This window comes from Solanum tuberosum, unplaced genomic scaffold (genome assembly GCF_000226075.1).
Source record: "Solanum tuberosum cultivar DM 1-3 516 R44 unplaced genomic scaffold, SolTub_3.0 scf00381, whole genome shotgun sequence".
In the NCBI taxonomy this organism is placed as follows: domain Eukaryota; kingdom Viridiplantae; phylum Streptophyta; class Magnoliopsida; order Solanales; family Solanaceae; genus Solanum; species Solanum tuberosum.
In genome coordinates, this window is record NW_006239304.1 from 469,295 (window position 1) to 482,495 (window position 13,201).

Below are 13,201 nucleotides of genomic sequence, written 5' to 3' on the forward strand. Positions count from 1 at the left end.
GATGATTTGAAGATTAGCAGCTAATGTTTGCTTCATTGAACGCCAAGATATAGTTGTGCCTCCATATGTAAATAAAAAGCCTGTCTGAGATCGAGCTTTATGTGGATCAGACAAATATCCAGCATCTGCATAACCAATCATTTCTGACTTGGATTTATTAGAATAAAATAATCTCATATCAATGGTTCCCTGAAGATATCTTAATATATGTTTGACACCATTCCAATGTCTCTTTGTTGGGGATGAGCTGAATCTTGCCAATAAACCTACTGCAAAACAGATATCTGGTCGAGTATTATTAGCAAGATACATAAGCACCTCAATAGCACTAAGATATGGAGTTTCATTGCCAAGAAGCTCTTCATCATTTTCTTGAGGTCGAAATGGATCTTTATGTATGTCAAGCGATCTCACAACCATCGGGGTACTCAATGGATGTGATTTATCCATGTAAAATCGCTTTAAAACCTTTTCTGTGTATGTTGATTGATGGACAAAAATTCCATTTTTCAAATGCTCAATCTGTAGGCCAAGACAAAATTTTATCTTACCACGATCTTTCATTTCAAATTCTTTCGTTAAACACTCAACAACTTTTGAAAGCTCTTTAGGAGTGCCAATGATATTTAAATCATCAACATACACAACTATTATAACAAAATCGTTAAACACTCAACAACTTTTGAAAACTCTTTAGGAGTGCCAATGATATTTAAATCATCAACATACACAGCTATTATAACAAAATCAGATCCAGACCTAATAGGGTCATTTTTGTACCCTTCCTTTAGCAAAAATTGGCTAAGACGATTGTACCACATTCGCCCTGATTGTTTCAATCCATATAAGGATTTCTGAAGCCTTATCGAACAATTTTCTTGCGAATTTTTATATGCTTCAGGCACATTGTATGCTTCGGGAACTTTTATGAAAATATCGTGGTCTAATGAGCCATATAAATAGGCTGTGACAACATCCATTAGACGCATTTCAAGCTTTTCATGAACTGCCAGATTTATTAGATACCTAAAGGTTATTGCATCCACCACATGAGAATATGTCTCCACATAATCAATGTCAGGTCTTTGCGAAAAACCTTGTGCCACAAGTCGTGCTTTATATCTTACGACTTCACATTTTTCATTTTGTTTTCGCACAAAAACCCATTTATACCCCACTGGCTTGACACCTTCAGGTGTACAGACTATTGGTCCAAAAACTTCACGTTTTTCAAGTGAAGTCAATTCTGCTTGAATTGCGTCTTTCCATTTTGGCCAATCATTTCTCTGTCTGCATTCATTGACAGATTTTGGTTCAACATCCTCACCTTGTTGCATTATTTCAACAACAACATTATAAGCAAAAATATTGTCTACCACAATATTATTTCGATTCCACCTTTTTCTCGTCGAGACATAACTTATTGAGATTTCTTCATTCTCATTATTTTCAGTTATTTGGACCTTCTTTGTGGTCTTATCATTTGTTATATCTGGGAGCTCTTCTTGAGCAATTTCCTCCATGGTATGATCTTCATGATCATTTGCTCCTTTTCTTTTTCGAGGATTTTAATCCTTTGAACCAATTGTCCTACCACATTTTAAACGTGATTTTGACTCATTTGCTTTAACAATTTGTCCTACCGGGACATCAACTCGGACTGGAGCATTTGCTGCTGGAATATAAGATTTAGTAACCCTTGGAAGGTTAGTAAATGCATCTGGCAGTTGATTTGCAACATTTTGCAAATAAATTATCTTTTTAACCTCTTGCTCGCATTGATTTGTTCAAGGATCCAATTGAGATAGAGACAATGAATTCCAATCTATCTCTTTTTCCAACTGCTTATGTTCTCCCCCTAATGTTGGGTATACTGATTTATCAAAATGACAATCAACAAACCTTGTCGTAAATATATCTCCTGTCATAGGTTCCAAATATTTGATGATAGAAGGTTGATAATAGAAGGAGATTCATACCCAACATACACCCCTATCCTTCTTTGGGGACCCATCTTTGTGCGTAGCAGTGGGGCAATTGGAACGTATACCGCGCACCTAAAAATTCTAAGATGGGAAATATTTGGCTCATGACCAAAAACCAACTGTAATTGAGAGAATTCATGATAACTAGTTGGCCTTATGCGCACCAATGCTGCTGCATGCAAATAGCATGCCCCCATATTGAAACATGTAAGTTTGTCCTCATTAACAATGGTCTAGCTATCAATTGGAGGCGCTTAATCAAAGATTCTGCTAGACCATTTTGAGTGTGAACATGAGCAACTGGATGTTCAATTGTTATCCCAGTGGACAAATAATAATCATTAAAGGACTGCGATGTAAACTCACCAGCATTATCAAGATGAATTGTCTTTATTGCATAATCTGAAAATTGTGCTCTTAATCTTATTATTTGAGCCAACAACCTCGCAAAAGCCATATTGCGAGTTGATAATAAGCACACATGTGACCATCTTGTAGATACATCTATCAAGACCATATAATATTTAAATGGCCCACATGAAGGGTGAATTGGCCCACATATATCACCCTGTATACGTTCCAGAAATGCAGGGGATTCAATCCCAACCTTAGTTGTTGATGGTTTAATAGCCAACTTTCCTTGAAAACAAGCAGCACAAGAGAATTTCTTTGATTGAAGAATTTTTTGATTCTTCAAAGTATGCCCATGTGAATTCTCAATAATTTTGCGCATCATATTATAACTGGGATGGCCCAACCGGTCATGCCAAATGATAAAATCATTAGGATTAGTAAACCCTTTGTTTACTATGGCATGTGATTCAACCATACTAATACTTGTATGGTACAATCCAGAAGAAAATGCGGATAATTTTTCATGCACATATTTTTGCCCCAATTTTACTGTAGTAATATAAAGGTATTCAACCTTTCCTTCATTCGCAGTCTCAACATGGTAGCCATTTTGGTGAATAACCTTGAAACTTAATAAGTTTCTTTGAGACTTACTACAGTACAACACATTTTTTAATATTTAATATCGTTCCCCCAGGTAGTAGTAAGGCCGCTCTTCCAGAGCCCTCAATTAATTTTGCACTACCAGATATTGTATTAACATAAGCCTTTTTCATAATCAAATTAGAGAAATATTTCCTTTCTCTTAAAATAGTGTGCGTTGTAGCACTGTCAAGAAGACACATATCTCCATTACTCATTTTGAACCCCCGAGCATTAGAAGAAGATGCACCATTTTTATTTCCTTTTCTTTTCAAGGAATCTTGATAAAGCCTTACAAAATGCTTAGCTACTCGACATTCATTCTTTCAATGCCCTTTCATGCCACAACGATGACAATTGCCTCTTGAAGGATTGCTTTGAGAACCCATATTGTTCTCCCTTTTGTGGCTACCACCACCACGACGATTATTATATCGTCCTCTACCATTGCCACGTCCACGCACATTATTTTGGCCCTGATTTTTATTTTGTCTTCTTTCAGACTGACCATGTGCTTCAACCTCATTTGCTTCCGGCAACGGAGCAGTTCCCGTGGGACGGGCCTCATGATTTTTCAATAAAAGAGTATTATGTTGCTCAGCCACAAGAAGGCATGAGATCAACTCAGAATACTTTTTGAATCCCCTTTCACGGTATTGTTGCTGTAATACCAAATTTGAAGCATGAAAAGTTGTGAGAGTCTTTTCCAACATGTCCTCATCTTTTATATCTTCCCCACATAATTTCAATTGGGAAGTAATTTTGTATACAACAGAATTATATTCACATATAGTTTTAAAATCTTGTAACCGCAAGTGAATCCATTCATAACGAGCCCTTGGCAAATACCGTTGCCTTAAGGTGGTCATACCTTTCTTCAAACCAGTCCACAATTCAAGTGGATCTTTCACCGTAAGGTATTCAACCTTCAATCCTTCATCCAGATGATGACAAAGGAAATCATTGCCTTTGCTTTGTCCTGACTCGACGCTGTATTACCATTGGTAATAGTGGCACCAAGACCTTTAGCGTCAAGGTGAATTTCAGCATCGAGTACCCATGACAAGTAATTATTTTCAGAAATGTCAAGTGCCACGAACTCAAACTTTGATAAATTCGACATGAATAAAACTATCATAGAAAATAATTAAATTAGAGTAAAATAGACAATCAGTAAATAATTAAGTAGCAAAACTTTTTTTTTCATCAAAGTAAAATTAACATACAATCTAAATTAATATTCTGCCTCACAAATAACAAAAATAACTTTTAGTAAAATTGTTAGATAAAGTCTTTTCATTAAAAATTAATCAATAGTACAGATAATTCACTTTTTCCATTGAGAACAGAAAACACTCGAATTTGTAGTCCATTCATTTATTTTTTCACAAAACAATGACCTTCATCTTCTCTTCGCAAAATCGATAAATGGTTAGCCTTTTATTTATTTATTATTCAATTATAAATAACATGGAAAGTATAAAAAGTATAGCCACAATTTAATAATTTTAACATTAGATTATAAATGGATACCTCACAAGAAATGTTCAACCTTGAGACTTCGTGTTGATAACGTGTTGTAAAACTTAAGAACAAAAGAACAATATAAAGAGGAAGAGAAGAAGACTATAAGACAAGAGAAACAATATAAGATCACTTTCTTTCTTTCAAGTGTCATCAACATTATTCTCAACACCACTATTTATAGGATTACATTGAGGAATACCAAAGGGTGTCATAAACATTACATTAAACCTTGAGAATTACTACCCATTAAGGAGGAAATAAACCTAGGAGTTATGGTCATCCAATTAACTATATTATCAACAACATTACTACCAATAAAGGATGAAATTAACCTAGGAGTTATGGTCATCCATTTGACCACATTATCAACAACATTACTACTCATAAAGGAGGGAAATTAACCAAGGAGTTATGGTCATCCATTTAACCACCAAAATTATTTACAACAAAATTATAGTACTTAACTTTTAATTATCTTTCTACTTTATTCCTTCCGTCGTCATTTGTAATGTCAAAATTTAATGTTTTTAAAAAAAAATAAAATTTAAAGGATATTTTAGTAATTTTAATAGAAATATTACTATCGACATTTTTAACCAAACATACTACTATTACATTTTTGTTTGTTTAATCAACTAATCCAAATGAATTCCAAGAAACTAATCCAATAACATAAGTTTATTTGTGTGTTTATGTCACACCATTGTCATTTCCCTTTCACCAAAGTGTTTAATTTATTTATTTATCAAAGATAATAACATTTTTTCATTATTATATGGCGCAAGTTGAGTAGGCGTTTCTATTATGCAATAGACATTCCCCTCGTAAGAGTATAAAATTGGCAAAATTTCAAAATAAAGACGTAGTTTGATAAACAACTTTGTCTCCGTAATTAGTTGGCACGTGTAATCTTTAAATCTTTTTGTTTTAATTATATTTATTTCATCATTATAGAAGCAACCCAAACAAAATATTTTGATTATCATAAATTATGACGTATGCTCAACCACTTTAAGTTGAATTTATGTGAATTTTATCTCAACTACAGTAGAACTCACCAACTTAGACATGATTACATATATTTATGACATAACTAAATATATATAGTCAAGTATTGTTTGATTCACGAAATAAAGTGAAACATTTCAAAATTACGTCTAAAATTATACTTATATTTTATATATTTAAAAAATAATGAATTCAAAAATAAATTTATATCTCAAATTTAACATTATATTTATTGTGATTATAGTTCTGAAGTTATAATCCTAAAATTATTAAGATTATATTTTAGAATTATAATTTCAATATAACAATTATAACTTCAAAACTATAATTTCAATATAAATTCTTCTCACAAATCAAACGATCCGGCCTATATATGTTTAAATAATTTTTTACAAAAATATGCCTAGAGTCCATAATTTCATTGATGGCTTAGAATATAAAAATTAAATATATATGATGCCATCAATCATAGTTTAGATACAGCAATTATTCATGTATTTTGTGAGAGTGAATAAAAAAAAAAGTTACAAATAATAAAGTTGACCATTATGAAACACGCGCAATATCAATTCATTTTAATTACGTGTATTAACATTCTTTCCTAGTTCCTATACATTATGCAAACTTTAATTTGTGATGAACTTTTTCTTATTCTTTATAACTTTTTGCATAATTTTTGGAATTTAAGTTATTTGCAATAAAATTTGTATTAAAAAAATAATCAAGATAGAAAAATATTACATTAATCATAGTATTTGATTTCTGCATAGTGAATGTACAATCCTTATGAATATTCTTTGATTCTTCTTTTCAAAAATATATGTTCAAGTGTTTTTTAACTTAGATTTTAAATTTTGTGGACTTGATAGGTCTTTTTATTTTAATTTATTATATAACATTTTTTTCTTTTTTTAATAGTCAGTTTAAAAAAGAATTACACATATTTCTAAATTTAGTAGGTAGTAATAATTTAAGTTTAAACTTTTCATTTTACATTTAAATAAAATGATTTATAATCACATAAATATTTAAAATTTATTTAAATCACAAAATTTAAAAATTTATGTAAATATAAATTGAGACGAAATGAATTAAATGTTTACAAATTACACTATTGGGTAAGTTAACTACAATAATTCCAACTCTTCCGATCCTATGAAACCTAATATTATTATCCAAAAATAGAGTGAGAATATTCTATAGTCTATCAAATTAATTACACTAGCATGGTGTGTTGAATATTCTCTTTATTGTCGGTACCTATAACTTTATTTTATGATTTGCTTTATGAATTTAAATTCATATTTAATATTATAACATTTAAATTGTTACATCAACTAACATATATATTTTCATGTTACTGATATCTTTTAGTTGTGATTAATAAATCTTTTATAAGTGGCATGGTTGTATATACTCCCTCCATCTTAATTTAATTATATTAATTATATGCATGTGAAGCACTTTAATTGGATATAATTATTAAAACAAGTTATAAACTATTATTTTTTAAAGTAAAATTAAATATTTTTAAATATTAATAATATTTCTATCTTTTTTAAAAAAAATACATCACATAAATTATAACTAACTATTGAAGGATGAAATCATGAAATCAAAATTAATTGATGCAAATAGAATAAGACAGGTAACCGACCGGTTGTGAGTTGTGACCTAATTATTATAATTTATAATTGACACTTTAAATACTCACTTATGTGGAAAAAAATGTTAGGCTGGTCTGCTATTTTAAAAAAGAAACATGTGGTAATTTTTGGTAGGTAAGGACCAAGGATGGCTACTATACAATTTACATTCTTTCTTTACTCACTAATCGAGTTTTATATTTGTATTGAAATTTGATAAGATTCATTTTTAAGATCACGTTCTAAACAACCTTTCTTCCATTCCTATTGAAGAATTTAAATACAAAATTTTAAATTAAAAAAAGAATTTCAAACTGAATTATCTTATCACAATTCATATTTGATCACCTTTTACTTTTAAATGCTTTTTTTTTCCTTTTTAACTTTTTTGATTTAGAAGATCCCACATGCCTCATTTTTCTCTTCTATTTTCCACATAGCAACTTCCAAATTAGATGTCAATAAAGATGTCAAGGAATTGGAAGCGACCATGTGTTTCTTCCTTTAATTAATTTTCTTCACCTATAAGTTTACTAAATTGATGAGTATATTTAGTTAGATGTTAATTCCAATTTAAGAAGTTAAGGTCATGCATGCACGTGTTGCATACCATTTTCTTCTTGGTATACGTGGGAGAACCTTAATTTTAAGAGTAGTTTGGTAGATTGTATACTTCGATCACTACTAAAAAAGCAAAAAAAATAGTAACAAACAATTTATCATTAATTCTATTTTCAATTATATAAATTTTTGAGTAATTTAATATAATATTTTTAAAAATGTGAATAATTAACGTGAGATAATGAAGTAATAAGTAAGTGATTCAAGATTTCAAATTAGGTCAATGCATTATTGTTGTGTAGTAGACTAGTAGTATCCAAATTAGGTCCACCAAAAGTTTAATTGATTATCCAAATCTTTGGTTCATAAAAAGCAGAATCATTGAATCTTTCAGGAAAAAAAAATGATAAATTGATACTTAGTACTTTTCCAAGGTCATATTATATGATATTTTTAGTTTTTTATATTTTATTTAAAATAAATAGTTTTTTATATAATTAAAAAATAGTTCTTTCTTTGAAATTAATAATTTAGATAAAATACAATTTTATATATAATAAAAAATTATATTAAATAGACGTTATTTAATTAAGAGTAATATATATATATACCTTACTTTTTAAGGATATATAAGTGAATTTCTTAAAGATTATGTTCAAGAAAAAAGCATACTTCATTGGTTTAAAAAGAATGACCTCCTTTTATTTTTAGTTTGTTAAAAATGAACGATTTTTTTCTTTTTTTTGGAATATTTTAATTTCAGCTCTCCACATAGCATATTTAAGGCCATAAGATTAATAAATATTTTGATACATTTGACACAATTTTAATTTAGGACCAAAAGTATTTCTTATTTTTTCTAAACGTCGTATCAAATTAAACTAGGTCATTTTTTTAAATGGAGTATAATATAATATGAATTTGAGGGAGCCGTACGTAGTTATATAAAAAGGAATGTCGGCAACATCTCATAATTACATCAATCGACATAGCTTCCAAAAATAGTTCCAAGTGTAATTCTGGAAAATATTACTATTAAATTTTGACTTGTAAATACAAGATTTGAAAAATAGAGAATTAAATTCCAAGAAAATTGTGTTCTAATCATCATTTTTTTAAAAAAGAATCGTGTGTTTTCTTGTGATGACTGTTGTTGAGACGATTTATTATATTGGAAGGTATACACTTAAAAAGTTATATCCATCAATAACATGTTAATATAATTTTTAATCAAAAAATATTTACTTCTGATTAATATATTTTGTTCAAAGAAGAAGAATTCGTTGAAGATTCAAACAAATATAAGAGACATAATATTGTATGATGAAAATTATGAGAAAAAAATATAATCAATTAAGATTATTTCCACGATTTGTGCTCCAAGTTTAATGGAAAGAATAACATTTGAAATATTTAAATTTCAAATTTGAATGATTTACTATAATTCTATATCTTAGAATAAAGAAAAACTTGAATCTAGGGGAAAAAAATTCGGTAGATACAAGATTTGTATCTATAATTTCAAACTTGAAAAGTTTATTTTCAAATTTTGAATGATTAACTACTTTATAATTCATTGACACTTTAAAAAAAAAAAACTTGCGTGTTGGAGGAAAATTCAACACAAGGAAGATTCTTACTTGTAACATTCAAGAAAAATAATAAAGAGATTCAAGGTTGATTTACTTTTTTCTTTTAACTAAAGGAATGATCATGATTTATGGAGTACCAACATCGATTCACCGCTAAAAAATCATTATTTTCTCACTAAAAATTGTTCAGTGGTTATTTCCACATTATTTTGATTGAATTGGTGAGAAAGGAAAAAAAACAATTGAAGTTTTCATATAGAAATTGGAAAATTTCTCATAATTTCAATGAGAATCTGTTTTTTCATCATGCATTATTTTATTGAGTTGATCTAATGAAAAATAAGTTGAAAAATCTTGTTTTATTAGACAAATTTTTCACTTATTCGTGACGGTTTTTTTTTGTCTCTAATAGTGATTTAGAAGTCGGTCATATCAACATTTATTGAAGTAAAAGTCGAAAAAGGAGTTCACATTTAAAAATATGCAATAGCATCTTGAAATTCTCTTATGTTACTTAAGTAAGAGCTCATTTTCTAAATCAGAAATCTTTTAATAAGAAAAAAGTTGAAAAAAATATGGGGGAAAATACTAGTTACTGTGGAAGAAAAATATTTATATGAAAAATTGAAGACTATTACAAAATGGGAAAAGTTCAAAATTTCTGGCAAAAATTTCGACACCTACTTTTGTAAAAGAACACTGAAAAAGAAAAGGAAAAAATATATTGAACTTGATACATTTTGTGCCATCAAAAATAAATTATTCGTCCTGCCTCCCTCTGCTACTCAGCCATGAGCTCATCGTATATGATTTGCCTAGTACGGTTTATATTTCTTGTATGATTTTCAAATTATTGCATAGTGAGGCTATCACAAATTACTCACCCGAAGGCTAAGGTTGTGAATTTCCTTTGGGGATCCAAAAAAAAAAGAGTTAAGAAGTAGATCAAGCAAGGAAATTGGATATGGCAAAATATACGTGTCTTACGTGACAAGTCATGTAAGATACACTTGAACTTATTTGTATTATACAACTATAAATATCTATTTATCTGCATCCAAAGTTGGAGTCCCTAGATATCAACTGAAACCAAGCCAAATAATACGTTTATGTATTATGTGTTGACACCCAATTTTGGACCTCCACAATATAAACTAATCATCGAGCTTCCTAAATTCTAAATGATTTGAAATAATTGACTTTATAAATTCAAAATCTTTTTCAAGTCATTTTAAATAGCTTTGTCATTTTTATAAATGATAAAATAATAAATATGATATTTCATATAATTATGTGTCTAATTAGTATATTTTATGAATGTTCGAAAATTGTCTCAAAAAGATTTTAGTTTTATTTAAATATTTGGCTATTTAGTTTAATTAATTAATAGCTTATATTTTGAGTTAATTAGTTTATTAAGGTATTTATTTTATTTTGTTAAAATTAAGAAGCTCATTAATTAATTTATATTAATTCATCTTATTTAGTTATTAGCCAAATCTCCTAAACCCATTTGTGATAAACTAAATTTGGGCCCTATTTGTAAATTCCAGCAGCCCACCAAGAACCCAATTTCCATTCCTAATTGTCAGCCCAATATCAATACTATACATTCAGCATACCCATCAGCACAATTCCATACGTACAATAGCAATATCCCCAACCTCAGCCCACTCTTTCGCTCATGACCCGGCCCATTCCAGCTGCTGAAAAGAAACCCAACTTCACGTTAACATACCCAGCCCCAACATTCATATCAACAACATTACGCGTCAAATTCCAACGATTTAATTCACGGAAGCAAGCGGAGGCAGACGGAAAAGCAGTAGCAAGCAAGCAGTACTCTGCATTTTTCTTGTCTTCTTCCTCAATGTCCCTTTCCAATTTGTACCTGCAGCAGAGCACCAAGCCACGTCTCAGTCCTTGTAGCCATGAGATTACTCCACGTCGCGCCCAAGGACGAATGAATCGATCCCGGGCGCCCATCTCGCCCTTTCCTCTTTCGGAATGGGTTGAATTTGCAGGAAAAAGTATGTCTTTCTTTAATGGTGAAAGATTTTGAAGTTTGAATTTGGGGTGGGTCTCATTCCTATTCGAATTCTATCCGTTTTCCCCCCAAATCCGAACCCTAATTTTGCCTATATATATTCTACCCTTATTCACTGTAAAGGGTTGGAGAAAGAGTGGGGAGTTTTCTTGAGCAATTGATTTTTACACTTGAGAAATTCGTAATGCAGTTTTAGTTTTTGGTTTTGAAAGAGTCTTTGTTCGAAGTCAGTTCGGATATTCCGGTTATTTGCTCGAGTTTTGAAGTGGTGTAAGAGGTCGCTGCCCATTCTAGCTCGATCTGTCTCGGTTTTGCTGCACCTTTAAAGGTAACACTCACTTCGTTTCTACGTTTTGCTCGTAATGTGTTGTTAGTTGACTTTCGAATGTGTGAGCTCCTTACATGCTAGGATTTGGAATGTCTTTGATACACTACTGTTGGTTGCAAATCAGTGATAGGATTTGTTTGAAAGTCCATAGTTGTTGTTTGTTTTCATTTTCGTTGAAGTCTGATGTTTCCCCCCTCCCGAGTTCTTGTTCTCATTGTTGGAATCTTTTATTTCGCTCTTATCTCGGCTAGTGAGCTGTGAAAGTTGTGGTTCAGTCGTGAAACTCGAAATCATCTTCTACAGGTGATTTCGACTTACATGACCTAATATATAGGTTGTTTTCTACATTTATTATTTGCAAATTAAAAGTTGTGATTTATCTGTTGCTTAGTGCATCATTAATTTTCTTTATTTAATAGAATCGGCCGTATATTCCATGTAGATAAGCTAGTTAGTTCAAGTTGAGGAATATCCGTTTGTGTCGGCTGTGCTGTTCCATCCTCTTTACTGTTTCTTTGTGTTCCCGGATGTCCCTTCTAATTGTGTCGCTTCATGATTGTAGCTTTCCAATAAAGTTTAGCCTAATCTTGTATGATTCACCCCTGTTTTCGCGAGTAGTTTGAGTGATGTCTATATCTCATTGGTTCCTATTCATGATATTATGTTCGCATCTCATCTATTGCAATGCATCGATTTACCTAAAGTTCACGTTTACTTTCCAGAAAATAATTTTCTTGTCCTTGTCTAATATGAAAATCTGACATGAACTTATTTGATACTTAGCCTTGGTACTGGTTATTTCTTATCTATGAGCTTTAATGTGATGGCCTTTGCAAATTTTAATCAACACGTCATAAAATTCCTTGTTGAATTTTCAAAGTTGGCTGATATTGTTTAGTCAATTGTGCTTTTACTTATTTTAGCATTTCTCATTTTTTTTATTTAAGTCTCGATAGGTTGAGAGTGTATGTGCTTTCACTCAATTTCAGTATGTGCTTACAGTTGTGTAACACCCCAGAAATTTTTTCGAACTAAGACTTGAACCATCCTTCGTTGTGAGTAGAATTTTACCGAGGAATTAAAATTTATTAAGCGTTAAGGTCACTAGATGTAGCACCTTGAGTTCCAAAAAGAATTAAATTGGAATTAGCAAAATCTGAAATTTTACAAGTTAAGCTAAGTATGAGTTTTGGGTTGACTTCAAACGACCATAACTCTTAGCTCAGGATGATTTAGGCGTTCTACCAGTTACCGTAGGAAAGAACTTTGAATTATCTTTCCAACGCCGTCAAGTTTGCTAAGTTTCGAGTTTGGATGAGTGAGATATGGCCTTTTGAAGTTAGGCTGCCCAGTTAAGGAAAGTTAGCCGGAAATAGTAAGGGGTATTTTGGTCTTTTCCTTACCCAATCAGATTTAATTCGTTTTTAGTAATATTTTAAGGGTCTAATACTATTAGGTTCAGTTTTGTAATCCTAGTTTACGCCTAGGGTTTTAGTTGAGAGAAAAGAAGA

General features: G+C 30.6%; 1 protein-coding gene across 1 annotated transcript; it reads right to left on the reverse strand.

The window, feature by feature from the left end:
- Positions 1–3,307: 3,307 nt before the first annotated feature.
- Positions 3,308–4,104, reverse strand: LOC107057675 (uncharacterized). The gene is made up of 2 exons (XM_015302807.1): positions 3,981–4,104; positions 3,308–3,915 (listed from the first exon to the last, which is right to left on the reverse strand). The coding sequence occupies exons 1-2, from the start codon at positions 4,102–4,104 to the stop codon at positions 3,308–3,310; spliced, it is 732 nt and encodes a 243-aa protein (XP_015158293.1).
- Between the last annotated feature and the right edge of the window lie 9,097 nt (positions 4,105–13,201).